Raw genomic sequence first — 26,974 nt, 5'->3', positions numbered from 1 at the left:
GGTTTAGGTGACAAGAGTGTTGTGGTGCCATGGGAATGTCAGGATTCTTCCAGCCTTGAGAATTTTGTGAACTGGGATTCCCTCCCCAGGTGTCAAACACCCCAGAGATGCTCCAGGACATGTTTGATCTGTTCTTCCCTTTTATTGAAAAAAACAACCCAAAAAAATCTCTTTTAAAAAATGCCAGTTTGTAGAAGGGACACTTGGGAGATGCCAGAAGGGAACCACGGGACAGACAGACACAGCTTGGAAAATCTTTTACACTTTCTGAGAAGCTTCGTGGCTGAGGACACAGAAGTAGCATATTTGATTCTCCCCGCCAACACAGAAAAGGTTTTTATATAAAACAACCCTTCACCCCCACTTAGATAAATACAAAAATAAAGCAAACTTGGGTGCGAGAGGATGGCTGTTTCACAAAAGGGTTTTGTCCAGAACTCCTACAGACAACGGAAAGGTGGGAAAGGTGGGATTGGTAAAGCCCCCTGGACACAGAGCCATGGGATAAAGCACTGCCAGGTAAAGCAGAGGATGCTGGGGCAGCATTGGTGATGTGTTTCCCCTCCTGAGGGTCCTCAAAATCCAATTTTGGAGTCCACCTCAGAGCTTGGAAGGCAGGCACAGACACCAAGCTTAGCCACGAGCTTCAACAAATCTTGGGTCCAAGATGAAAATTCCTGCTTATCTAAAATGGAATAGGACTTCAGGACAAAAACAGAGGCCATGATTTGCTTTCTTTGCCATTTGACTTTATTGGTGTTAATTTAGCAGGCTGCCAGGAGGCGGTGGGCTCTGAAATCATTTTGTTTTCCTCTCCAGGGCCAGGCTGTCGTGCAGCTTGGACACCTCTGGCTCATAGGCCTCCATGACTAATGTGCCGTTGTTATCGAAGAACTTGGCGATGGATTTGGTGAACTCGGCTTCCCTCTGCTGTTTGGTTTTCCCGCTGATGAAGGTCAGCTTCAGGGTGTACTTGTCATCGAACCTGTGGGAGGCAGACACACTTCAGAGCGGGATCCCAAAAGTCCCTTCTGGCTGAGGGGAAAACCCTCCCGGGCTGGAGGTCCTGCCTGGGCACTCACAGTTAATACAACTAAAGGACTTTATACTCCGCTTTAAGAGAAGTGAAACAAGAACACTGGTGGCAGAAAACCACTTGGGGCTGCTCCCATTCCTGGACCAGGACATAATTTTTGATGGAGCAGGATGGGTTGGTGGGTTTCAAAAGAAAAGGCAGTATTTTTGGTGATCTCTAGGGAGCCCGGGCTGCCGGAGCAAGTGGTACCGTTTGAGGCTGGAGGAGAGCTGCCAGACGTCGTCGGGATCCATCCCGGATGGGTCCTTCCTGTGAGCCACCAGGAAAATGCTCTTCTCTTTGTATGAGGTATAAATGGTCAGGATTCCCATCATCACAAAATACGTGCAGAGGAAGTTAAGGAAATTGGGAAGGTGCAAGGAGAAGTGGAAATTAGGCAGAGAAGTCGCTCAGATCGCCTCAGACACTGTGGTTTAACATTTTGATTCCAAACAGGATGTTTGGCCGATGCTTCATCAGCATGAGAAATTAGGTAATAAATTTAAACTTCAATAATTCATTATTCACTCCCTGGAAGTGTCCAAGGCCAGGTTGGATGGGGCTTGGAGCAACCTGGTTTAGTGGAAGTGTCCCTGCCCATGGCAGGGGGTGGAACTGGATGAGCATTAAGGTCCCTTCCCACCCAAACCAGTCTGGGATTCTCTGACATTTGCTGGGAGATAGTGGGAAAACTTGAGACTGAACAAGGTACAGAATGAGTGGGCATTCCTCCTAAGCACAGACTGAGCAATTCCTCTTTCCCTTTTTAGAATTAAGTAATTTCAAGTGCTGCAAGACAAGTCACCCATTTGTTCTGAAAGCCACCCAGAACAGCCAGGAACAACGAAATTCCTTAGGATCACAGAATTGTTTATGTTGGAAAACATCTCTGAGACCATTGAGTCCAACCATTTCTGAGTCCACCATTCCTTCCGCCAAGGCCACCACTACTCCTTTGCATTGCTGAGCCTCATGGAGTGACCTCAGCCCGTGGATCCAGCCTGTCCAGATCCCTCTGCAGAGGCAAGAATTTCCTCCTTCCCTCTCAGTATTTGACCTGTGGTATTAGGGAAAAGCAAACGTGTCTGTAACCAGACTATGGATAGAATAATAAAAAAGGATCTGCTTCAGACCACCCAAATTTAGGGGCCAGACAGGCAGAAATTTTCCCATCACATGAAAACTGTCTGACTGTCAGTTGATCTCCACATGACAGGAAGTCTAATTCCCACAGGTCTGAAGATGGGAATATCCAGAAGGGAAAATCAAACCCCTTTGGTATAACCACGACAAGGTCTGCAAAGGATATGAGACAACACAGAAGGCAAGAACTGGTTTGGATTCAGGAAAAGGATGCAGGTAATCCCAAATCAGAGCAATGACAGCGAAGAGACAAGAGACTGTGCAGATGATAAGGCGGCCGTCGATCAAGCGGAAGTTTTCCACGTATTTGTACTTCTCCAGGAGCACCTGTGGGAGAAACAGGCAGCCGAGCCTATGGCGAGCTTTTCAGGAATTTGGGAAGGGGTTGAAGGGAACGATCCCAGTGACACAGGCAAACTGAGCAGAAGGTTTGTGGGGAATTAATGTCTGCCTCAGGTACCCTGATAGTTGATCTCTGTCAGGCACAAACACATGGGAATCACAAGAGTTGCTACAGTCCTGCCATGGCTATGGGCACAACCAACCCTCAAAAAGCAGGAAAGAAAATCAGAGAGCTTCCCAGGAGGAACAACTCAGCAGAGAGAGAACCTACCTTTTTGGCAGAGTCGTCCAAGGAATTTTTCACAGCTGAACCATCCCATTTGTCAATTTTTACTGGCTTGTCATCAATCTTCCACTGCAATGGAAAGTGTGGGGTGAGGGCAATTTCATCCCAACATGGGCACCAGGACAGGGGGCACACCAGACAGCGGCTGCCTGTTTGGGAAAACCTGGCTGGACAGAGGGAATCTGCAGCCAAAAGCTGCCTGAGCAGCACCGTGCCCGTTCCTGGGTGGGTTTCAGCATATACACCTTCTCTCAGGTTTCATTTGGCTCCACAACCTGGCAGCAGGTTTCATTTGGCTCCTACATTTGCTGCTTCCGCTGCTTTCCCCAGGAAGTGACAGCTGGGCTGGATTCCTGCCTTTGGATGTAGTCCTGCTTTCCGTGCCACACTGCTACACATAGACTCCTGGCGCATGGAGGAAACTTTAGAGAATCCCCAACTATCTTGGTACGAGGGAAGATTTAGAAGGCATAAACAGAGAATTTCAGTTAAAACGATTCTCTGGAACAGAAGCAGAGGACTGTGTCACTCTTCACATTTATTCAAATCTCCTGCAGGAATGGGTTCCCTCCCCAGTAACAATGGAATGTACAAAAGCTCAGCTTTTCCAAGGGGGCCACCTTCCCCTGAGCTACACTGGTTTTTTTTTTGGTGACACATCAATCTGAGCCCTGAGTATCCTAAGTCATCCCTTGTTTCAAACGGATCAGTGCCTGGAGCTGGAATCTTAGCTGTCAGTAAAGCAACCCTCAATTTCACTCGTGTTATTTCCCTGCTCCGGAAGCTCCCAAGCTGGATTGATTAACAACTAGTCCAAAAATCTCCTTTCTCTCCTCTGGAAGGAGCAAAACCACTTTAAAATATGATGCAGAACTCTATCTGCTCCTCCTGCAGCCGCACAGGGAAAAGCCCAGCTATCCCCCAGGCCCGGCATGTGGGAATTCTAAGGCACACATTGAATGTCACTGCGTGTCCACGAGCTTCATGAGGCACAAAAGCAACGGCCAGAAGGATCTAAAAATCATGGAAAACTGGGACAGAGCTTGCACACCAGCGTACGGTACCAAATATTTTAGCTGTCTGCTTCTGAAGCATTTTCTTCCAGTGTTAATTAGCACACATTCTAATTGGAAGCCACAGCCTTTGCCGTAAGAGAACAGGGTCGAATTCTTTTCACTATTTATTTTTGCTTATACAAGCATCTACAGCAGTGGGAGGGGGATCACCAGGGCTGGAGGGAGGATGCTGAAGGGGGGATGCTCAGGGATGGGATGCTCAGGGCTGAGGGAAGGATACCCCAGAGTAGCAGGTGGAAGCCCGGGCCGGCGGGGCGCTGCCCGGAGGCCTGGCCGGGGCAGGGGACGCTCGGGGCGGCTCAGGAACCCCTCGCACGGTACCTTGTCCAGGAGCCCGTTCCGGCCGCTCTTGGCCGCCATCTTCTCGCCGCCTCCACCCCCGCCCCGTCCGCGACACCTGGGCGCCCCTGATTGGTCGTGCGGGAGGAAGTGCGGACCCTCGCGCCGCGCGGCACGCTGGGAAGTGCAGTCCCTATCACGTGCAGAAGGTATTCGCATCATGGAATCACAGGATTTGGGTTGGGAGTGACCTTAAAACCCATCCAGTCCCACCCCCTGCCATGGCCGGGGGAACCTTCCAATAGATCAGATTGATCCAAGCCCCGTCTGACCCCAAAAGGGCTGTCCAGCCCTGGCACAGCTGCCCAGGGCAGAGGCAGAGTCCCCACACTTAGAGGAATTTAAAGCCGGGTGGATGTGGCACTTAGGGACATGGGTTAGTGGTGGCCTTGCAGCACTGTGGGACTCAATGACCTTGGAGGCCTTTTCCAGCCCTAACTATTCCATGGTTCTATGATACAGCAGCCCTGTTGCATGGCTGAGCCATATGAGGATGCTACTTATTCCTTCTTAATTAGACCCTTCATGTACAGCTTGGCCCCAGCTGCCATGACAAGGAACCCTGTTTTCCATTGCAGGAGATGTGATGCTAAGCTAGGTGGCCACTGGGACTGATCCAATTTAGCTTTGGATCTGATCCAAATCAGATCTTTGGATCTGGAGCTTTGGACTGATCCAAATCCCGCTTTTATGCAGGATATCAGTTTTATGTCAAAAGAATCAACCACAGCCCCACTCTGGCGGTCTGGCAGATGCATTTCCCTACAGCAAGAGCAAATGAGGGGTTTCCACCTGTCTTTGCTCGAGCATGTTATTAATGAGCCTCTTTGTACCTTTGTTCCTTTTGGCGGGAATGGGGTCTGGCTTGTTGCCCTGGCTGTGCCAAGACATTCCCGGAGGAAACTGCACGGGGTCCTCAGTGTTTGTGAGAGCAAAGGGGAACAGCCTCTGGCAGTGTTCCCAGTCACACGGAAGTGCCAGTGCAGCTGGACATGGAGAAAGGGCAGCTTGAGTATGTCCTGCTGCAGATGCCAGGGATGCGCACAGGGTGGGTGAGCAGCTCCTGCCGCTTCCTGCCCACATGGAAAGCACAGGCGTGCTCCAGTGTGAAAGAGCTCTGCTCTGCCAGGGTGCCACACAGCAGGGTGCTGGGCTCCCTGGGATCTACAGCTGGATTTACCCCAGCCCAAACCCAGCTGCTGGGAGATCAGCTTCGGATTAAAAAGGGTTTGTCCCCAGAGGAAGCGGAACTCGGGTCTCTGAGCTTTTCCAACCAAATGATTTTGTGATTCTAAAATTACTGCACAACCTCCTTTGGACAGAGGCAAGTGTCACCAGTCTGGGACAAGCAGCAGTAGGATCCTGCTTGTTTCCAAGCACAGCAAGAAGCAGGGAGTTTCACTGTCAGAATCTGGTTTTATTCTGTTTGAACCTTGGCTTTTGCCCTGCAGTTCAAGTCCTGGTTGCTGTTAAATCAAACACGTTATTTGTACACGTTTGTTGGCATATTTCTGGTTTGTGACAATTGTTTCACAAGCAGGATTTACTCTGTTTCGAACAACAGAAGCCACAACATGACAGATGCCTGCATGTCATTCCACTCACACATTTCACACATGCAAGTCAGTGGTCCTTTGGTGCCTTCCATCGCTTTGTGACACATTCAGGTGAAGCCACGGGGGTTCAGCAGAGGCCAGAATGACTGTCAGGGTCTGCAGCTGGCCGGTGCTCTGCTGGCAAGCGGAGAACATGAAAGCACGACGACTTAAAGCGTTACTGGAGGGAAAAGGCGGCAACATCCAGGCTGGTGCTGAAGAGTTTGACAGCAAATACCCCATCCACCCATGACTGGCTGGAGGTTTTCCCATTTGCATAGTGCGCAGCTAACCCTGGAGCGGGCACGTGGCGGTGTTCCGCAGACACCGGGAGGGCACAGGGCAACGCCAGGCACATGTGGCACGCGGGGATCACACAGCTCCACGCTTCCCTCTGCAGAACAGCCCGTGGGTCTCCGCCACAGACAGCGTAGGGGTTCCGTCCCACGTCCCCCACTGGGCGAGAGGGTTCAGGTTCTCTCAAAATGCTTCCCCCCAGCCGTGGCACAAGCTCTTTGCCAACCTTCTGCCGGACAACTGGGAGACAGGACGGGGCTGTCCTGTCTCAGGGCCCGCAGCATTGCTAAAGGCTCATTTTCTAAAATCAGTGAGAGTCTTTAAGGCTTCAATCTCCCCCTTTGCTTTCACCGAGAAAATATAAAGAAGCGCTTGTTCAAGCTACACTTGGTGAGTACTGTGCACTGCATGTACATAGCATTGGAAGAGAAATACTGACAGTATAGAACAACATCATACAATCACCTGGCACAATCCCTTTTGGCACTTTTCCTTCATTTATTTCATCTGGCTGACTCTGAACACAGACCTTTCTGTACGGCTTTTCCCGGGCAGAGAGCTCCAGAGGGTCAGAAAGCAACTTTCTGGGAGTCGGTGGCATCTTTGCCAGACACAGTCCTTCTGTCATGAAACCAACCCTAGCTCCTCCAGATGAGACATTCTGGGAGGACACTCCCATGCCTGTGCTGTCTCACAGCCAGCAAGGAACGCCTTCATCCCAGAGGGAAGGCAGCTGAGGGTTACAAAGGACTTCCAGAGAAGTGTGAATAAATACTTGGTTTAATCTTGTGCTGCATCCACTGTTCAGCAGGAGGTATTTTCCTTCTCAGCTGGCATGATTTCTGGCAAAGGTGGTGTAATTCCTGACCTTTACAGGGGAGAAGCTGGATACTCCTGCTCTTTTGAGTGTAATTATTTACAATTTTTGTTGCTTTTTTGCAATCTTACACAAACTGGGAGAGTGTTAAATTAATAAAACATTCATCCTGGCTTTGCATCACTGCAACCCTTCCACAACATGATTGTGATTCCATATCCAAAGGTCTCCTTGAATGCAGATGCCATGGCCTGTGCATGATGTCTGGGGAGTTGGGATCTCTGTTTTGGGGGCAGCTGGGAGCATGAGGAGTCCCATGAAGCTTTTTTTGCCCAGGGATAAGCTCCAGCACAGGCACTGCCTCCTACACTTCTGCCCAGCTTGGATTTGGGATCAGGAAATTAATGCACAAACCCCTAAATATTATGAAATCTTTTCAAAATAAAGTATTTAAGACACTGGTATAGTGCATTGGGCTGTGAAATCTGTGTTAAGAGGGGAAAGAAAAGATACATTCAGTGTGTAAATCTATTTTTTTGTGGTGTAAACAGCCCAGGCCCAGCTGAACTCCCACAAACACCACGAGAAAAAAAGGAAACTGTTTAGGGAAGTCTGTTTGGGGCTCCAGGGATAAACCGCAGGAAAGGGGGCCTGTAAAAATAATTCCAAATCTAAATGCACCTGGAAAGTGCATATTGTAACTCAAAATGTTGGGAAAAACAGCCCAGATTCTGAATTAAAGCTGTGGCTTTCCCTCCTGAGCTCTGAGGGCAGATCCAGGCCATCACTATTTCTCTCTGTACTCCTCTTCTGGGTCCAATCAAGGGTCTGATTCCATAAGTTCCTTCTAATTCACAGCTGGACAGAGGAGCAGGTTTTGGTTTGGGTCAAAAGCGCCTGCTTTAAGCAGCACCTGCCAAGTCTGCGGCACAAGAGAGGGCCTGGAGCGCCAAGAAGGCAGAGCAGGCCAGGTGTCAGCAGCCCCAGGTACAACTTGAACCATCCAGTAGTTTGTGTGGCAAGGAGATAGAGAGATATATATTATGGAATAATTGCTATAAGATTTCTCAAAACAAAAGTGCTGATCCGTTGAAATATAGTATTTAAAATATATAAATTTTACCCAATAAAATATAGGATTTCCTTTTTTTCCTTTTTTTTTTTTTTTTTTTTTTTAAATCCAGTTCAATTAGGGGAAAAGAATCCTGCCAGGGTCCTTACAGTGAAAAATAAAACCAGTTCCTGTTTTCTTTTTGATTGTTTAAGATGAAGGGAGAAAATTCAACCATTTTTAGATAGAGGAAATTGGACAATGCAGTTGTCTTAGATTAGATCTGTCTATTTATGTGCACTGGCTGCCCTCCCTGCACAGGATCCATAGGGAAGTTTGCCCCTGCACTGTGCTCATCCCAAGAACACCCCTGCCACCTGGCACACAGAGGGGCAGGACCAGTAATGCCACAACCCCAGACAAAGGTCCCCATGGGCCTTGAGAGTCCCTGTGAATACCCTGCAAGGCAGCTGCCAAAGACTGAGTGGGAAGGGTACTTTTTCATGGAAACAATCCATTAAATTAATCCATGGAAGAGGGTTAGAGACACTCAAGAGGGTGGCCTGCCACATCTGGGCACAGAACACAGCTCCACCAAGCCCAGGCTCTGAGCCATCTCTGCTCCAGGCAGCTTCATGCCTGGAAGTTTTTAGTGCATCACTCACCTGAGCTTTCTTAGTGGTTTGAGCCTGAAGCCAGGAAGCTGGAGCAGGGCAGCCTTTGGGACAGCTGGTCTCCTGTCCCTTTGGCTGCCTGGAGAGCAGAGCAATGTGCTAGATCTCTCGGGATGTTCCTCTGGGACGTGCAAGGACAGGCCTTAGTTGTGCTGAGACAGTTCTCAACTGAGCAAAGGACATGGCAGCTGGGAAGATGTCCTTCCAAAAACTCCCTGGACACTGTTTCCCTTTCTTCAATACTATAGGGATGAACAGGAAACCTGGGAGAAAAGCTCCCTGGGTCCCAGTGTTCACAGTGTGTGGCCCTAGCTGCTCCACCTGAGCTCTCTCCCCTGTCACAAACATGAAATTACAAACCCCTATCAGGTTTTTCAGTAAAAGCCTTATTTTAGGTCTTTCTTTTCACTGCACTTGGCTTTCTGCTTCAAGAAAGTGATGAATGATCTGTCCTGCTGCTGCAGACAGTGAGATACATTCATTTGGAAATACTATCGGAGAGCTCTGTTTAGGACTCCCCAGGAGAAATACAGAGCACGGATAAGAGGCTGACCCCACAACCAGATGTAGCCTGAGGGAGAAAATGGAGCAGGCAGAGAGAAGAAGACTCTCAGACAATTTTTATGAGCAAAGCTCAGATTTCTCCTGGCAAGGGATGGCCCTCATACCCCACATTCACAACCCTCCTAGCTGGGGATCCCAGGTGTGCCCGACTGTCTGTGGAGGTCTTGCAGTGTATTCACAGGGACAAAAGACAATTCCTTCAGACCAACGGACCAGAGAAGAGGATTTTTTTTTCTCATTCTCTCTTTTTTTTTTAAATATGAAAGGACGCTGGCTTCTCTCTGAACTGGACCTAGAAATGCCTTACCACCAAAACAAAATACAATTATGTGGGTGAAGTAGGGCAAAAAATAGTTTTTGTATAAGATAATCTGATAAATCTCATCATCCTGTAGAAAGGCAACATCGTCCAGTAGTGCTACTTGGCACCCAGAGTGCTCTTGGACCGCAGGAGATACCGATCCAGACGGATTTTCCGCCTATCCACAGTCCTGTTCTCACTGTCGAAAATCCGCTGCAGGTGCAGGGCCAACCTCTTGTCCTCCTCCTCTTGCTGGAGCTTCTGCTCCACATCCCGAACCTCCGGAGGCAGGCCCACCTCCCCTGCCACGTGCCTCAGTCTTTTGACAGAGCCATTGTGCTCCAAGTGCTTTGTTTTGCAGCGTCTCTTCCGGCCCCGCCGCAGTAGCGGCGGCTGTTCCCCGATGATGTTCTCCACAGAGTTGCAGGTGCTGTTCTCTACATTGATCAGCTCACTGTTGTTCAGGTATTTCAGATGCTTTTTCCCCGGTGGCTTGATGGGGACTGCAAGTGTGCTGTTGTCAGGCAGCGATGCGCTGATGCCCATGAGTCTCCTGCTCAGCGCTTTCGGGCCCAGACAAAGACAGGATTTGTCCACAAATGCATTCACTTTTATGTCAGGGACTTCAGCCACTCGTGTGTTTAGGGAGGTTACACTTGATCTCACATCTAGTTCAGCAGCACCGTCATCAGTGGTTAAGGCCTGTGAACCCCTGTTCTTCTCACTCCCCCTTCCCAGCTTCATTTCACTGACTGACGGGAAGAAATCCAGCTCAGGGCAAGGCTCTCCTGTTGTGTCAGGTGGAAGGTGATCCACCTGCGCTTGTGGCTGCTCTTTAGTGCAACTGCTGGAGTTGGTGATGTCAGGAACCACGTCTTCCTCATGCTCCGAAGCCAAGGATGTAAGGGTTGCTTTAGAGAGAGTCTTTTTGATCTGACGCTCCTGAAATATCTGCTCCCATTTTTTCAGTATTCTAGGACTGGCCTCGTAGGTGGTTGGCTTCTGCAGGCTCCGGTTCAGGTTTCTGGGGGTGGATTTGATGATGAGCGGGCTCAGTACTCTGCCGTCGGGAAGCCTCTTTGGCGGGGTGCATGGGGAGCAGACGATCGGCTTGAAATGGTTGAGCTCTTCTGAGATGCTGTCGTTGCTCTCGGGGCTGATGGAGCGCTCTGGCCTGTGCAGGGCTGACAGGGAGGACACGGCGCTGAGGAGCAGGCGCTTGTCGGCCGTCAGGTCCGGGGCAGACAGGCAGCGGTTGTTCTGTGCGCACGACAGCACCCCGAGCAGCGGTGTTGATGCGCCCTCTCCGGGCAGCACCTGCAAGGCAAGGCAGCACAGCTGGGAACGGCCCGCGGAGCAGCAGGCGAGGGCAGAGCGGGAGAACAGAGGCTGGCTGCGTGCCCGACGGCCTTTGCTGCCCACAGCACCTTCCATGGCCCAGGTGGGACACGACCCCGGAGTCCAGCACCATCTAGGCATCAAATTTATTTCAGTCTAAGAGCTCTTGCCACAAGTAACAACCACTCCAATGGCAAAATCACACAGTCACGGGATGGTTTGGGTGAGGAGTGACTTTAAAGGCCATGTCATTCCACCCTCTTCCATGGGAAGGGACACCATCCACTAAACCAGATTCCTCTAAGCCGTGTCCAACCTGGCCTTGAAATGTGTTTTCTTTTTACCTGGATAAATCTGCCCATTTAGTGGTTAGATTGATGGCTGCACTAGATGACCTTAAAGGTCTCTTCCAACCTGGATGATTCTGTGATTCTGTGCAGACAAGAAGAAGCCAAGAGGCACTGCACTGCCCAGGCTGAAGGAAACCATGTTCCTCAGGCACTGCACTGCCCAGGCTGAAGGAAACCATGTTCCTCAAGGGAAATGATCTCCAAATTATTTTTTGTTCCCTTCTGAGCTGTGGGAGAGAAAGAATAAGGACTTGGCCCAGATATAAGAGGTGCCTGGATGTGGGTCCTTAGGGATGCAGGTTAGGGGTGATTGTGGTGCTGTGTTGACAATTGGACTTGATGTCCCTGGATGATTCTCTCATTAAAAGCAACATTTCTTGTAATCTCTAACACAGTCCCTGAATGCTGCTACACTTGGGCATAATCCTGGCAATAAATAAATCAGAGAGGAGACAACACATACATCTGCAAATGGTCTTCTTCTTAACACTGAGATGAAGTATTTTCATCCAGCAGCTAGTGTGTACAATAACAGCCTTTCCATGTTTAGTCCGAATGAAGGTTTTTTCTACTCACTTATTTTGAGGTCAAAATAAGCTTTTGGAATAGCCTGTACTAGAAATCTAATTGGTCATGTCCATAAGGCATCCCCTTAAAAAAGAAGACCAGTCCTTGGAGAGAAGGAAGTTATGGATGTTCACTCTGGGCTCAGTCCAGCTCCCATCAGCTCAACTGCACAGGTGTCTGTTCCCCATGGGATATCTGGATCTGAACCCTCTCCTTCTCCATCAGGAATGAAACCGATCCCAAGAAGGAGAGGTGTCAGCACAAGGAGGAGTAACATCCTAGCAAGAGCAGCTGGGTGGCTGCTGGGTGACTTTAGAAGTGTTCAAGGCCAGGTTGGATGGGGCCTGGAGCAACCTGGGATAGTGGAGGGTCTCCCTGCCCAGGGCAGGGGTTTGGATGAGCTTTAAATTCCCTTCCAATCCAAACCTACGATCCTATGAAGACCAGGCCTTTGGATTTGCTATAGTATGGAAGTGCCAATGTACCCTGATGTCAGGAAAGCAATGAGTTTTGCTCTGTTTAAACAGCTTTGGAGAGAAAGGGAAAGGAAGAGAAGATTATTTTCCTAAACGTCTAAAAAGTTTTTCTTTACCTGGCTGGGGATTCAGCTTTGAAAAGAAAATGAATCACAGAACAAAAGCCTGATGAGAACCCTTTAACTTCCAATTACCCTCCAATGCTACACAAGAACCCTGACACTGCCTGCTTTTCTGTTTAGTAATTCCTACCCCAGCAAGTTTTATTTGGAGCCGCAGGGAGGTGATTGGCCCCGTGGCGATAACACAGCACCACAAAGCCCATATTTTGTATCTCCAGATTACTGGTGCTGTGTAACCTCAGATAAGAACATTTACACACGGGAACCTGTTTCCGCATGCTGCTTGTACCTTTGTTTTGCTGGCTGGGGCTGATCTCTGCCTGCTTTTGGATCTCTCCTGAATGGTGTCATTGCAGCTCTGACTCCTCTTCACCTTGGAGGTTAAATTCCTGAAAAGCAGGCAGGTGAGAACAGGAGACTGTGACCTTAGGAACAACCAGCTCAACAGCCCTGGCAGTTGCTACCTGTGAGAGAGGTATCAGCCTCGGCAGCACCTGATTGGCAGAGATACTTCCTGTACCCTCGGGGAAGAGGGATCCAGGACTCCTGGATTAGTGTTCAGGAGCTCCACACTGAAACATGGACAACTCTGCCCATGGCCCATAATGAACTGGGGTCAGTGCTGAGCTTCCCTCTGCTTCCCACGTGGAAACACACCTGGTTATTCAGCTGCTTCCACTGCGTCAGGCAGCAGCCTTCTGGGGAGTTTGGGGTTGATGCTGTCCCTTCATATCTGTGCTGCAGAAGGGAATCAGCACTCCTGAGTTCATCCTACAGAATTCTGATTTCTGACTAATGGTTTAAACATACAGGCAATGATTTTTCTCCTTCATGGGATGAACATTAACTTCCTTAACTTCCAGATAGGAAGTAATCAGACAGACACCACGTTCTACCAATGAGTCTGCTCTACAATTCCAGAAAAAAAAAAATCACTTATTTTAGATTGGAACCACCATTTGAATTAGAGCATGTCAGGTGTGTTTAAAACAAGTGGGAAGAACATCTTTAATGAACATTAAATAAAGTCTCAGCATCTTACCCTGAAAGGAAAGCAAAGGAGTAAGCACTGGTCTTGGAAACAAAAGCTGACCGATGTGTTTGCTTGCCCTGGAATGGTTCTTCATTCTCGGAATCCGAGAGACGTTCAGGAAACTGAAGTCAATCAAGGAACAGTTAGCTGACATGTACAACAAAAAGAATAACTTGGAAAATAAAGCTCTTTCTTGCAAAAATGTTGAAGATCCCCAAATCCCCCATTTCTGATTATCCTGATGGGACATAAGGCATAAATATTACAAAAACAAGCACATGGCTCCTATATATAGCTGTTAGTCATCAAGTAAAGGTAATTTATTGATCAAGAAAATGTGGGAAAATTCTAAAATACAGGTTACTACAGGGTATTGGTTACTCAGCCCCCATGGGTCAGTTTATTAAATGGAAATTTTAAGAGCATTTCCTGCAGAGCCTCCCAAATGAAATGGGAAATAGGCAGAAGTCAGCATGAGGAATGTGTTAAACTTCAGTTGTACAACTTCACTGCAGAAGATTAATGGAAAGATATTCATGGAAATGCATATAAGCCTGAAGACCAAGGATATCCCCATAGCTATGGGGATTTGCTGTGTTGGGAAGAGTCACACAGCAGAGGGTAAAAAGGGGGACAGAAACCTCTGAAAGAACACCTGCAGTCATAACAGACCTTTGAAGACAGTTCTCATTAACAAGGATCTTCATAATCTGCCAGCTCATAGCCTTCATAAACTATGAAAACTCAGTCAAGGAATCCTGGAAAGCCAAAGAATGAAAATTTTGGTATGTGGGCAGGAAGGAGAAGCATGAGCTCACTTACACAGTCTTGATTCCCTTTCAGCACTACAGATTCATCTTTTTTCAGCTGTTCCTCCATTTTTCTTTTCCCTACATCCATGTCATCTAGGATGAACTTGTGAACAAGATCCTCAGATGTCTTTTCTTCTTGTAGTTTCTCTTCTCTCAGCTGGAACCAAAGAGAGGTAGAGAAGTTATAATTTGAAGTCCTACACTTACAGACTGGAAAGACCAAGTTTGGTCACATCATTTAATTTTGTGCCTTCATGTCTCTACTCCACGGTAGAGCCACTGCCTCTCTCTCACAATAATGTGAAGACTGGTTTGCTTCTATACCACGTTTGTGTTTTATACAAAAGTATCATGGATTTTATCTTCTTTGCAAAACAACAAAGGCACCAGGAGGCCCAGGGCTGGACAAAACCATCTCTGCCATTGTACTTTCTAAAATAGAGAGACAAAAGCTTTTCTCTACTTGTAGGTGATCATACTACAAAAATGTGCAACATTAGTTCCAAGCCAGCTGTTATATTTCAGTTTTAGCCTTCCAATGGCCTGACACACAGCACACACAATTTGGCAGACACACAACCAGCAGCATCTAAAATAAAAGGTGAGATGCAGCAATTCCCACATTGAAAGCTATGTGAGAGATGAAATCTCATTGTTTCACCAATGTGTTGGGATGGAGGAGATCCAGAGAGGCCACCTTTCTCCTGACAGCTGACTCCAGGCTCAAAGCCTGAATTCAGTTTCAAACAGGGAATGCCAGGATCTGGGGCACATGGACTCTGATGGGCTGCCTGTCCTGCTGCACTATTTTGCTCCTCACCTAAGGAATCAAACTCCCCTTTTTTGCCACGTTGGCTTTTTTTTGCAGACTTGTTGTCGAAACCAACAAGACCCCTTTTCTCCTCCTTTCCACTACCTTTTCCTGAGGAACAGGTTTGGTACCATCTGATTGTCCCTGCCCAGGGTAACCAGCTCCCTTCTCCCTCCATCACCCAGCCATTTTCCCAGCTTGTGTCTTGCCTCTTCCTCAACTTACACACAGCCCAGGAAAAGTCTACATGTATCTGCATATAGAACAGATCCTCCCTCCTTCCTCCATCCACCCTCCATGCAGAAGCTATCCAGACCTCTGACTGACACCTCTTTGTCCCGCTCATGAGCCACAGCACCAGGAATTCATATCCCTGGGCTTCTCCTCATACTTGGGCATAGGCATCTCAGGTGCTTAAGAAGCTCCCTAACTCAAAAAGGCAGTGGGGGATGATGCAACAACTCCTCATTCTTCTAAAAATATTTGGTGTTTTTTTTCCCTGCTGGAGGAAGGGAAAACCTCAGACGTATGGACATAAGGGTGACAAAGAAAACAGGAGTTCATGAGGCATGACAGGGAAAGCACATTGTGATTTTCAAATTGGGAAAGACCTAGATCCTACTGAATCCAAGCCCCCAGAAATGAGGAAGAGAGAAACAAGGAGGAAAATGAAAAAAGGCAGAAACCAGGAAAAACTCCACTGTTTGGCTGACTGTGAATGTTCAGCAAATATTTTCAAAGACCAGTTTGACTCCTTCATTAGAGTTGTTTTAAGATGTATCTTTAAATTCCTCCTCTATTAATAATCTCAAGCAATAACTACAACAGTGTCTGACTAACAGAGATTGTGACCACATGATGCAGACATGATGAATAGTCTGCTCTAAGTAAACAGTATTTCTGCCTTTTTTGAAGCATCTGAAAAACAAAATCACATCAAGATTTATCATAATTTTTTGTTTTTTTCCTGGCTGGCTGAAATACCACCCACCCAGCACTCATGCCATTCCTGTATTTCTCATGTGGCACAAAGTTATACGTAAAATTTCACTTTTCTGGCTAAATTATAAAACCAAAAGACTCAAGAATATGTAACAACACACACAAATATTTAAGGATTTTGGGGAAATTCATGGCACAATTAGTGTGAGGTGACAACCCAAGCTTTGCTGACAGTGAAGTCAAAAAGGCAACAACTGGATTCTAATCCTAATTAACAGAATACAAAAAAGAACATAGGTCCAGAATTAATGCAAACAAAATCAAACTCTAATGATAAAATCTGTACTAATTTCAAAAATAATATTTTGAAGTACCCCTAATGTCAATTGTCTCCCAGAGAATTTCCTTCCAGACATGGCAATGCTGTGCTGAGACAGGAGGACAAGAAACTGAAACAATGCAGTGTGAAACATGTAGCTTGGAAGAAGGACCTCATGTTATCTAAGCAGCATCTCTGAAATACTGGATGCAGGACCAACAGCTGCTGTGAGCAGCATGGTTATCAGAAAATGCATTTTAGTCCTTTTGGAGACCGCAGCTGCAGGGGGAAAAACTGCTGTACAAGTAATTGACAATCGTTCACTCAGGACCATAACTCCTGACACTAATATTTAATCCCAAAAGTTTGGCAAACTCACATTTGGTATATTCTCCTCCCTTCATGAGCTGTCCAAGTCTGCTGCCTCCTGGAGCCTGCTCCGTCTGGCCTGGCTCTGGGAAGCTGCATGTCAGCACATGCCTCAGGTAGGAGTTTCCCTCCCACTGTGTGTGCTTACAGCAACACACTTGCTAGTGACAGAAAGAGAGCTGGACAGGATGAGTTAGGGTTTTAGTACACAGAAAGGACAGCCTCCTCTGGAAAAACATAAAATGCAAGAGTACCAAAGGGCACAAAAGAGGAAAACCCAATCCTGCTATCCTGCACAGACAAAATTAAGCTATGAGATAATCCATATCAAATAAAATCTCTTCAGTACATAATTATGGCACCACTTTGTTTTCAACTGCACAAAGTGGGGAAGTGGGTCAAGAGTTCAGATATATAAAACAACTCACATCTGGGAGATGTAAAAAGGGTTGGAAATGCTCCTGTCCCTTCCTCAGGAGGAAAGCCCAGGTTATCCCCATTCCATGGGCAGGGAAGCTGGGATGAAACCCTGTGTCTTGAGACAGGGAAGAAAACCAAATCATATACAAGCTTAGATTCCCAAACCTGAGTTCTCCTTGATTCAGAAGTTCAGAGATACCACAAATCTCTTAATAAGTAGCAACAGTGACAATTTCAGATCAGTTTCTCTACAACTTCATGACAGGAGAGTAGAGCCACATGAGAGTCAGTCTCTCATCCCAGGAAAGAAGTGACAGGACAAGGCATCAAAAAAACAGGGGAAGTTTAGGTTGGGTATCAGAGTACGTTCCTTCCCTAAAAGGGTAGCCAGTCATTGGCACAGCCCCCAGGCAGTGATGGAGTCCGCATTCCTGGAGGGATTTAAAGCCATGTGGATGTGGCATGAGGGGACATGGGATAGTGGTGGCCTTGGCAGTGCTGGGGGAATGGCTGGACTCCATCTCAGAGGGCTTTTCCCATCTAAAGGACTCTGTGATTCTATTCTGATTCTGTGAATAAGGAAACAGTGTGACTGCGCCATCAGTTGTCCTTTTACCAGCAACATCTCACTGCCACTTCCTCTTATGATGATTCACAGAATCTTCTCCCACATGGCTCTTTCAGCTGAGCTTCACAAAAAGCAAGTTTAGGCTGGCAGGGGGAACAAACCCATCTCCCAACTGGCAGGGGGCAAGAAGAGAAAGGCAGCAGGCTGAACAAGAACCAGATAAAAACATGCTCAAATGCTAGAAACATCGTAAAGTATTTCCTTCTGACTGGAAGGGAAGGGAGAAGGGCTGGCACTGGACTGCACATGGTATCTTTTTGCTGTAGATGTAAAAACCTCTTCAGCTGCAGCCTGACCATGATGAAAATGTGCTTCCTTAAATTTCATAGAGAATTGTTGCTGAAAATGCCACGTCCCATGACTTTGCACACACAATTATTCCTGCTGTCCTAGCAAAGCACCTCAACTGGAGAAGAGTTTGCAATTCCTATAATCAATTAATAAAATAGTCAGCTAAAGCTGTCTTAGTAACCTGCAGTGACAGTGCCCATCAGTGTTACTGATAATTCCATACCTGGAGAAGCAGAAATGATGACCCTTCCATGCTTTTTAACTGTCTCCTCACACATACAGGTTTCCCAGACTAGTTACTTACCTGACACATCACTTATTTTCCTACTCAGACAAGGCTGTTTTTCTAACTCAATGAGTGTCCCAGCTCTTTTTAAACTTGTTGAGATCTACAAGTGAAAACCCAAAGAAAATTCTTCAACAATGAAAAACCCCTCAGGTTCCTTCTGCCCAGCATATAAAATAACCAGTAAGGGGTTGTACCCATCTCAAGGGAATACAAGACAACAAAGATCAAAAATCTAAAAAAAAAAAAAATTAATGGACTTTAATTCCAAACCAGCTGAAAAGCCTTTATTCTCTCTTTTGTTGTTTTTTTTTTTCCCTCTAAATGACATTTTATTCTTGGCTAAAAAAAAAAAAAAAATAGAAAGCTCTAGTTTGGAATAATTTGTTTTTGAAGAGAAGGATGTTTGAGGAGAAGGAGATGCCTTATGCTGCAAAAGCCTTTGTGGAATGGAATTATATCCACAACCAAACAGTCACTCCAAAGAAGGTGTATTTCCATGTTCTGGAAGGCAGACTAAGACAGCAAAATTTGGCTTCTACATGCTCAATTACAGCCATTTCCTTAACTGGCTGAACAGTAAAAAGAGAATAAATGACCTTTGTTAAAGAACAGGAAAAAAGAGCCCTTCAGGTTTCCCTACAGGTAGGATGGCATTCCTGCAGGAAATCCAAGTTTTTCTGGAAATAAAAAACACAGTAACTCAAAATACTGACCTTCCTTAGCTGGCTTTCATACTCTTCTCGGAGTTCTCCTGCTTTGCTTAATTTAATGGGTGCTCTGAATATAAAGTCTGGAAAGAAAAAGGGAAAAAAAAGAAATATTTTTTAGTACAGGATAACTGGTTTTGGCTATTATTTCCCAAAAAGAGTGAGATCTCCAGAGGCTGCACAAGAGCTTCTGCAGCACTTTTTTCAAGCCCAGATGTTTATATTCTGCCACTGCTATCACAGCTCTGTTTAACACACAGAAACATAAGGAGGAGGATGGCCAAGAAATCCCACTTTGCACTTCCTGAGTTTCCTTTGAGATTCTCAAGAGTCCTTGACAAGCAGTTAAGCAATTGGGGGAGCACGGGGAGGATGTAAACACAGTGGTGAAGGAACAGCCAGGAGATGTCACAGGGAATCTGAGTCCGGGGAATAAACCCAGGCTTCAAGTACAGGGAATTTGAGTCCTGGGAATAAAGCCAGGCTTCAGGCACAGGGAACCTAAGTCCCGGGAATAAAACCAGGATTTAGGTGCCTGCTGCAGGCAGACATCCCAGGCACACAGGCTGCCAGCAGCGCACCCCGAATTCCCAGCCCTGCCCTTCTGCTGCTGAAGCCAGAGGATCGGGAACACTCCCTGTTTGCTCGGGAATGCCTCCTTCACATCCCCCTGTCCCACGGGTCCCGAGCAAGCACAGCCTTTCTCCCGCTTGCAGGGCACTCCCCAGACCAGTGTTTTGAAGCTGAGCCGGCAGGATGCTCTGTCTAGCAGAAGTTCCCCGCTCCCACTTCCTCCCTCTCTCCTCGGGAAGCCAGAAACCAAAAGCATACTGGCACAGGGTTATAGCTCAGCTTCTATCCCTGGAGTCTCTTATTCCCAAAGGAGCCCCTTGCTTGTATCAGCCTCAAAGCTCCCTCCCACATCTGTGCAGTGGAAGTCTGGGCAAGTTGCACTTCAGCTGGAGGAGCCTGGAGGCAAAAGGGAACAACCAGAACAAAACAACCACCCCCGGACAACCATCCTGGCTTTATCTGTATTGGTATTCCAGGCAGGGTGCAGCACAGCTCATCATCCCAACGTGCTACAGTCAGGATGGAGCAGGTTCGAGCAAGGAGGAAACATCAGGGGCACCTCCTTTCCCCACCCTGCTAAAATTAAAGGATATAAACTAGCAGCTCCACCAGACGCTTTCAAAGAATCCCAAGATTATTTAGGCTGGGAAAGATGTCTGAGACTGTTGAGTCCAATCTGTGACCAATCCCACCTTGTCACCCAGCCCAGAGCACTGAGTGCCCCATCCAGTTGTTCCTTGGACACCCCCAGGGATGGGGACAGCACCACCTCCCTAGGCAGCCCCAGCCAATGCCTGACCACCATTCCAGCAAAGAAAGTCCTCCTGCTTCCCAAACTGAACGTCCCTTGGTACAGCTTGAGGCTGTTTCCTCTTGTCCTGTCCCTGTTCACTGGGAGCAGAGCCCAACCCCCCCTCCCCCTGCCAGCTGCTCCCTCCTGTCTGGGAACTGTAGAAAGCCAAAAGGTCTCCCCTGAGCCTCCTTTTCTCCGGGCTGAGCCCCCATCACAGAACTTCCCTTACATTCTGTCTCCAAATGAAAGGCAGATGGCAGGGTGGGTGAATCCAACACCCAGTGACAAGCTGCGGGCTGTTTTGCTGGGCATCCTCTGCCTCATGGCCACATTTCCCTCGTCCCTGGGGACAGGTCACAGCCCTGGTGCCCAAACATGCCACTTCCAGACTGATGAAATCCCGTTTGTCCTGCTTTCTCCTAGTTTCCCCTTCCAAAGTTCCATGAGAGCCCTGTAACTTCAGTCCCTCCTGCCGGCGAGGGTGAATGCAAACTCCACAGGCAATGCCGGAGCTGCGCAAATCACACAGCATTTCTTTAGTATTCAGAGGGAGAAAAAGCATCTCAGGTAAGCAAACATTAAGCATATAAATCATAATGTCTCTCTTCTCATAAAAAAACTGCTGTTTCCTTGTGCTCACATGCCTGCAAGAGCCAGGCTCGTTTTTAAAGGGAAACATCCCAAGTGTCCCTACACATGTGATAAAAATCCCAGGTGATGCTGATGCTGGGGAGGCCAGGCTGCATTCCTGCTCCTGCTTCTGCGCCTGCAACCAGCCACACTGGAAACCTTCCACAGGCTTCCCAAAATATTTTTTCAATTGTGTCCTTGAGTGGTTCCAGTTCTTTGTGAACTTTATCAAGCTGAAATTTCCACTGAGACAGTCCCAAGAGCAGCAGCAATCTGTAACTCGCCTGCAGCAAACTTCAATTACTCCTCAATGTTTAAGGCTTGTCTCCAACTAAAAAGGTGGAGTTTTCCCCTCCAGGGCACAAGCTAACCCGAAGGAAACACGCAGCAGGAAAGATGAGCCACTTCAACTCTCTCATTTGTCACCTGGCTTCAGCAAGCTGGAGGAAATTTTAAATAATGGAGTAACATTTATATCTAAGTTGTGGTGGTTGAGCTACAAGGGTCCAACAACAGGTGAAGGCAACTTTATCAACAGTATCTTTATGTACCAACTTGTATATTTTACAGATGGGTCAAAAAGAGATAAGCCCCAAATTTCCAACTCCGTATAGAAGAGGTGAAAACAAAAATGTATGCAAAGATGTACAACTGCATTTCACAGAACTCCAGAATGGAGTAAAAACCCGAAGGCTGAAAGGGACTACTATGGGTCACCTGGTGCCACCTCCCTGCTCAAGCAGGGCCATCCCAGAGCACAGGATTGTGTCCAGAGGGTTCTAGAATATCTCCAGTTAGGGAGACTCCACACCCTCTCTGGGCAGCCTGTTCAGTGCTTGGTCATTGCACAGGAAAGAAGCTCTTCCTCATGTCCAGCTGGAACTTCCTGGGCTCAGTCCCTGCCCGTGGCTCTGGTGCCATTGCTGGCCCTGGAGCAGAGCCTGGGCCCTGCTCTGCCCCTCCTGCACACAGGGACACCCAGGGACAGCCAGGGATACCCAGGGACACCCAGGAAACCCAGGGACAGACAGGGCTGAGGCCCCTCTCACTGGGGTTCCTTTCCAGTCTGAGCAGCCCCAGCTCCCTCAGCTTCTCCTGGGCACAGAGATGCTCCAGGCTCTTGCTCAGCTCCCGGAGCTCCAGGGGCAGCATACCCTCTGCTGACAGGGCAGAAAGGTGCTGCACCCAAGGATGCTTCTGTCAGCACAGAACCATTCCAAGTGGAACCAGACCAGTCCTTGAACTGGGAGCAAGCTGAGGTGATCGGTGCATCACATGTCTGGCACATCTCCCCGACCAATTCTGTATGTTCAGGTCCAGGACAAGGCTGCTCAGCTAGTTCAGTATGTGCCACCACCTAGGACAACAGCAAAGCAGGCAAAACCATGGAAGAAAAGGCTTTTTACTTGATTTTGCAGCAAATCTCCTGCTTGCCCTTCCTCTTGAGTGATCTGTGGGTCAGTAGAATTGGTTCCTGAATGAAGCTGACTCTGCTGAGAGGGCTGCTCCTTCCCAGCCTGGAGAGAGCACCAAAACAGTTGTGGTGGCAGATCGAACCTGGCATCCTGCTGTTTTATGCTGGCAGTCAAGAGTTGCATCATATTGTGCTCAGTCTTGGAAAAAACAACTGATTTCTGCACTATTTGAGAAGACAAAGGATTTTCTAATTATTTAACACTGGTTTTCTTTATAAGAGGCATCTGACTTGCAGCCTCAATCCCCTTGAATGAGTCCATCCTTTCCACACCAGCTCGGAAGTGTGTCTTACACCCCATCTCCATGGAGCCGCACTCCGGACCAGAACATTTTAAATTTACTGGCAAGAGATTCAGAAACCTCCATCTGGCAAATTCAGCAACATGGGCTGGCTAAAAGTAAAGCTGAACTTGATTCAGAACCTTTCGAGTCCCTGTCAGTTGTTCAGAGGCTCCTGGATTTTGCCAAACTGATGCCATCAGGCAAGTCCCAGCTCTGCCACCAGCAGCAGTGAATCCCCCTCACCCCCAGCTTCCACAGAAACTTTCAGTAGGCTCTGCAGCTTCCCTTTCCCTTGAGGTTTTCACTACTTTTCCTTTTAACTCCTGGCAGTTAACAGTGGCAGTTGAGGATGAAATCTTAAATGTTTCAAAATATAAAACAAGAAGTTAGGAATTTTCTGACCCTAGTACATGTGTAGCCATTACTCAACTGGAAAATTATTTTCCAAGAGTTAATGATCTGCTGCCATGCCTCTCACACTGACCGCTGAAGCTAGCTCTGGGATAATTTAAGTATTGTGGAACACTGGAGAGAGGACAATGAGGAAAAAAGTGGAGGTGCAAGCCCTCTGATAGCCTTACAGCAGTTACTGCCCCCAGAGAGGCACCCTATCCTATCTTCCTAGGAAATCTTTAATTTGACTCATCCCACCAGCATTACAACATCCTGACAAGGAGGAAAAAAGGTATGGTGTCAGTTTTAATCAGTTTGATGTGGGGTGCAAATCACTGCTTTTCCAGAGACAGGGAAAGGCTTCTTTGGGATTGCCACTTCCAAACCTGTAGCACTGTGCTCTTGAAACAAAAAAACAACTAGTGACAGTCTACAGAACAAAAGAAATTACAGGAACTTAAGGAAACACCAGGAAATGCTCAAGAACTAGACTGGTTTGGTCCAGCGGGGAAAGGGGAAAACCGTTGCCAAAAAAGGACTGAGAGGAAGGAGGGGGAAGTAATTTTACAAGTCTGGCAAAAACACGCCACCCCTCTTGCACAAGCATCAGTTAGTGATTGTTGTGCATTGCTACTGGGTAGGGGAGAAACAAAAGAAATCTGATTCTCTGAAATGTGAATGCACTTATTTTCTTACAAATCAGGCTGAGCACCTCGCTGCAAACATATTCTGCTCCTTCTCCTTGGCCAGCTGAATCCACAAACACACACCCGTAGTCTCCAAGCCTCCCATCTGCTGCTCCTCTCTGCCTTCCAAGAATTCCACAAAGCAACTGTTTTAATATAAGAAACCTCATTTAGCAAAGCATTGCAGCCAGCACTGCAGCTTTAGCTCCGAATCTGACCGTACAGCAGCATCTAGGGCGCCTTCCCAAGTGCTCTACGGAACTTGGGAAATGCCCACAGAGAGGATGTGGGACCCATGGGCCACTTGACTCCCTCGGGAGCCACAGCTGGGGCAAGGCTGAAGGCAGCAGGGCAGCTCCTAGGGAATCAGATGCCCAGGAGCTCTCAGGCAATCCCAGCCCATGCCAGGCAGTGAGCATGTCTCTGCTGATTTCTATCCAGTTCTGTGTGACAACTGCCATGACAAGGACTTTGTACCTATTTGGTCACTCAGTACAGAATCCCCAGCTTCAGCCAGGGTTTGAGGGCTCTTTGAGCCCACTACTATGGAAGAATCAATCCCAAAGGGAATAACAAAAACTGGGACATGAAACCATGATAAATGAGCCAGTTTAAGATGGAATAATGAAGGTATGTCAAGTGGTCATACTGAGTAGTTTTAAAGATTTTGCACATTTTAAGAGATTTAACTGAATATCTGAGCTTAATCAGTTTTTGATAACAGAATCACATAATAATGTCTTACATGGTGAAATGGCTGGCTCAGTGGATGAGCCCAGAGCAGCAGGTGTTGGAAGAGACTGATAAATCGCCTCATTCCACCCCTTGCCACGGGTCTTCCACTGTTCCAGGCTGCTCCAAGCCCCATCCAACCTGGCCTTGGACACTTTCAGAGATCCAGGGGCAGCCACAGCTGCTCTGGGCGCCCTGTGCCAGGGCCTCTGCACCTTTACAAGGAAGAACTTAATTCTCAATATCCCATCTAAACCTGGTGAGAAGCCGTTCCCCTTTGTCCCACACACATCTCACCCAACTCAGGACAAGCAGAGAATTAAAACTAATTCTGCTTTAAGAAGCCCAGCTAAGACACTGCACAAGCATTCCTGCAGTATGGCGGGACACTCTCATCCAAGGAGTCCATTTAAGCATGGCTGACACCACCGCCCTGGAGCAGAGGTTGATTCAGGGAGTTCTGTCCTCCAGAGGAACCGCTCCCACCACTTCAGCTCAGCTCCCCCTGGACAGCCCATCTCTTCAAGGATTCAGCAAATCCTTCCCTGTGAAGACTTCCTAAATCTCTTCCAGGTTAGTGGGGTTAGTTCAAACCAACAATTTAAGCTGTTTAAGCTCATCCTGCTAATTCTTCCCACAGCCAATTAGAGGGTGCTGACACAAGCATGAAGCGGGAGACCAGAAACACGCTCGGAAAGGAATGGGTTGGGCTAAAAGGATGTTTATCTGTAGCTTAAATCCTTGTTTGCCCTACAGCGTTCCCCTCAGTGCTGCTATGCTCCAACATCTCTCCAACCAACAGATCCCAGAGCATCCTGAGTTCTGACAACAGTAAGGTGGGCATCTCCAGCAGCTCCCACCCAGAAAGACCAATGCCACTGTTTCACACGAGGATTTATTTTGAAGGGAACACAGGGAGCAGTTTTCTAGGAGTTGAGAAGGCACCTGGCTTTGGAGGCAGGGAGGAAACGTGCAGCTAAAAGCCATGAACACAGGGATGAAGAACTTTTTTCACATCAATAAGTCACTAGGACTTTTCCATGGTGCAAAACCCTTCCTGTCTTGATGCAGTACAAACCTGCCCAACTCCTGGCAGCACCGTTGGAACCGTTCACTTTTGGGCCAATGTTACCAAAAAAACACCAGAGGAAGTGGGGAAACACCCTGCCAGCCGGCATCCCCTCCAGGGCAGGATGTTCTCCATGCCCTGCACGTCCCGATGCCCCAGAGCAAGGTGGCTGAGCCTCAGTGTCCCCTCCCCGCTCGGTCCCCAGCACTCGGGCTGAGCCCCCGCCAGCTCATCGCACCTCGGCGCCTGGCCCCGCCCCCAGGCAGAGGCCCCGCCCCATCTCCGCGGATTCACGGCACGTCCAGCGGAGGCCACGCCCCCCGGGCTGAGCTCATCGCACCTCCCGCCAGCCGGCCCCGCCCCCCGGGCTGAGCCCCCGCGAATTCCCCGCGACTCCGCGGCAGCCACGCCCCCGCCCCCGCGCCCCCCACCCCTCCCGCTCCAGCAATGGGGGGGGCGCAGGTGCCGCCGCCGCCGCACCTTGGTCCGGCAGCCGCCGCTCCCCGCCTGCTGCTCCGGCGGCCGTGGTGGCTGCGAGCTCGGCCTGCTGCCGCCGGGCCCGTGTAGAGAGGCGGCTGCGGCACAGCGGGCAGCAGAGGCCCGGGCCCTGCAGGCAGCGCTGGAAGCAGGCGAGGCAGAGAGAGTGGCGGCAGGGCGGTGTCACCGCCTCCACCAGCGCCTGCCGGCACACCGGGCACTCGGCCACCGACAGCACCACCGCGTCCTGCTCCTCCTCGGCCGCGGACCGGCCCCGCCGCCGCCGCCCCCGCACCGCGGCCCGGCCGCCGGCACCCGCTGCCGCCATCTTCCCACACTTTGAAGAGCCGCGGCGGCCACGCCCACCCGCATAATTCATGAGGGGACGCCCCCCGCGGGTCATGGTAAAAAGCGCCGCGCGCCGCTCCCGCCTTTGCGCCGCTCCCGCCCACTCATGAATATTCATCGCGCTAAAGAAGGTCCCGCTCTTTGTCGGGACGGGCTGGTCGCCAGGTTTGTTGAGGACAAATAATGAAATCACAGATGGTTTGGCTTGGAAGGACCCTACAGATCACCCAAGGCTACCTCTGCCATGGTCAGGGACACCTTCCCCTGTCCCAGGCTGCTCCAAGCCCTGTCTAACCCGGCCTTGGACACTTCAGGGATTCAGCGGCAGCCACAGCTGCTCTGGGTACCTGTGCCAGGGCTTTTCCATTCTCACAGGAACAATTATTTCCTAATATCCCATCCAGCCCTGCCCTCTGGCAGTGGGAAGTCATTCCCTGTGTCCTGTCCCTCCACACCTTGTCCCAAGTCCCTCTCCAGCTTT

At 48.6% G+C, this 26,974-nt stretch overlaps 2 protein-coding genes across 2 annotated transcripts; both read right to left on the bottom strand.

Annotated features, from left to right (window-relative positions):
• Nucleotides 1-727: 727 nt before the first annotated feature.
• Nucleotides 728-4,334, bottom strand: SPCS2 (signal peptidase complex subunit 2). Its single transcript, XM_077781209.1, has 5 exons — nt 4,244-4,334; nt 2,832-2,915; nt 2,386-2,545; nt 1,286-1,421; nt 728-985 (listed from the first exon to the last, which is right to left on the bottom strand). The coding sequence occupies exons 1-5, from the start codon at nt 4,280-4,282 to the stop codon at nt 799-801; spliced, it is 606 nt and encodes a 201-aa protein (XP_077637335.1). The 5' UTR covers nt 4,283-4,334; the 3' UTR covers nt 728-798.
• Nucleotides 4,335-5,657: 1,323 nt separating this feature from the next.
• RNF169 (ring finger protein 169) lies at nt 5,658-26,473 on the bottom strand. The gene is made up of 6 exons (XM_021544029.3): nt 26,149-26,473; nt 19,041-19,117; nt 14,269-14,415; nt 13,456-13,568; nt 12,703-12,802; nt 5,658-10,877 (listed from the first exon to the last, which is right to left on the bottom strand). The coding sequence occupies exons 1-6, from the start codon at nt 26,471-26,473 to the stop codon at nt 9,678-9,680; spliced, it is 1,962 nt and encodes a 653-aa protein (XP_021399704.2). The 3' UTR covers nt 5,658-9,677.
• Nucleotides 26,474-26,974: the final 501 nt, after the last annotated feature.

This window comes from Lonchura striata, chromosome 2 (assembly GCF_046129695.1).
Source record: "Lonchura striata isolate bLonStr1 chromosome 2, bLonStr1.mat, whole genome shotgun sequence".
Taxonomy (NCBI): Eukaryota; Metazoa; Chordata; class Aves; order Passeriformes; family Estrildidae; genus Lonchura; species Lonchura striata.
The sequence above is the reverse complement of the archived record's forward strand: the minus strand, read 5'-3'. Positions and strand labels throughout refer to the sequence as shown.

Excerpts from the sequence above, each read along its gene's own strand:
- SPCS2 (XM_077781209.1), bottom strand. The coding sequence starts at position 4,282 with ATGGCGGCCAAGAGCGGCCGGAACGGGCTCCTGGACAAG. Across the intron at positions 2,546-2,831 it reads TGGACGACTCTGCCAAAAAG|GTGCTCCTGGAGAAGTACAA; the intron begins GTAGGTTCTCTC and ends TTTCTCCCACAG. Across the intron at positions 1,422-2,385 it reads TCTTGCCTTCTGTGTTGTCT|CGTATTTTGTGATGATGGGA; the intron begins CATATCCTTTGC and ends ACTTCCTCTGCA.
- RNF169 (XM_021544029.3), bottom strand. The coding sequence starts at position 26,473 with ATGGCGGCAGCGGGTGCCGGCGGCCGGGCCGCGGTGCGGGGGCGGCGG. Across the intron at positions 19,118-26,148 it reads GCGGCGGCTGCCGGACCAAG|ACTTTATATTCAGAGCACCC; the intron begins GTGCGGCGGCGG and ends TTTTCTTTCCAG. Across the intron at positions 10,878-12,702 it reads CCCCAGCCAGCAAAACAAAG|GTGCTGCCCGGAGAGGGCGC; the intron begins GTACAAGCAGCA and ends CTTGCCTTGCAG.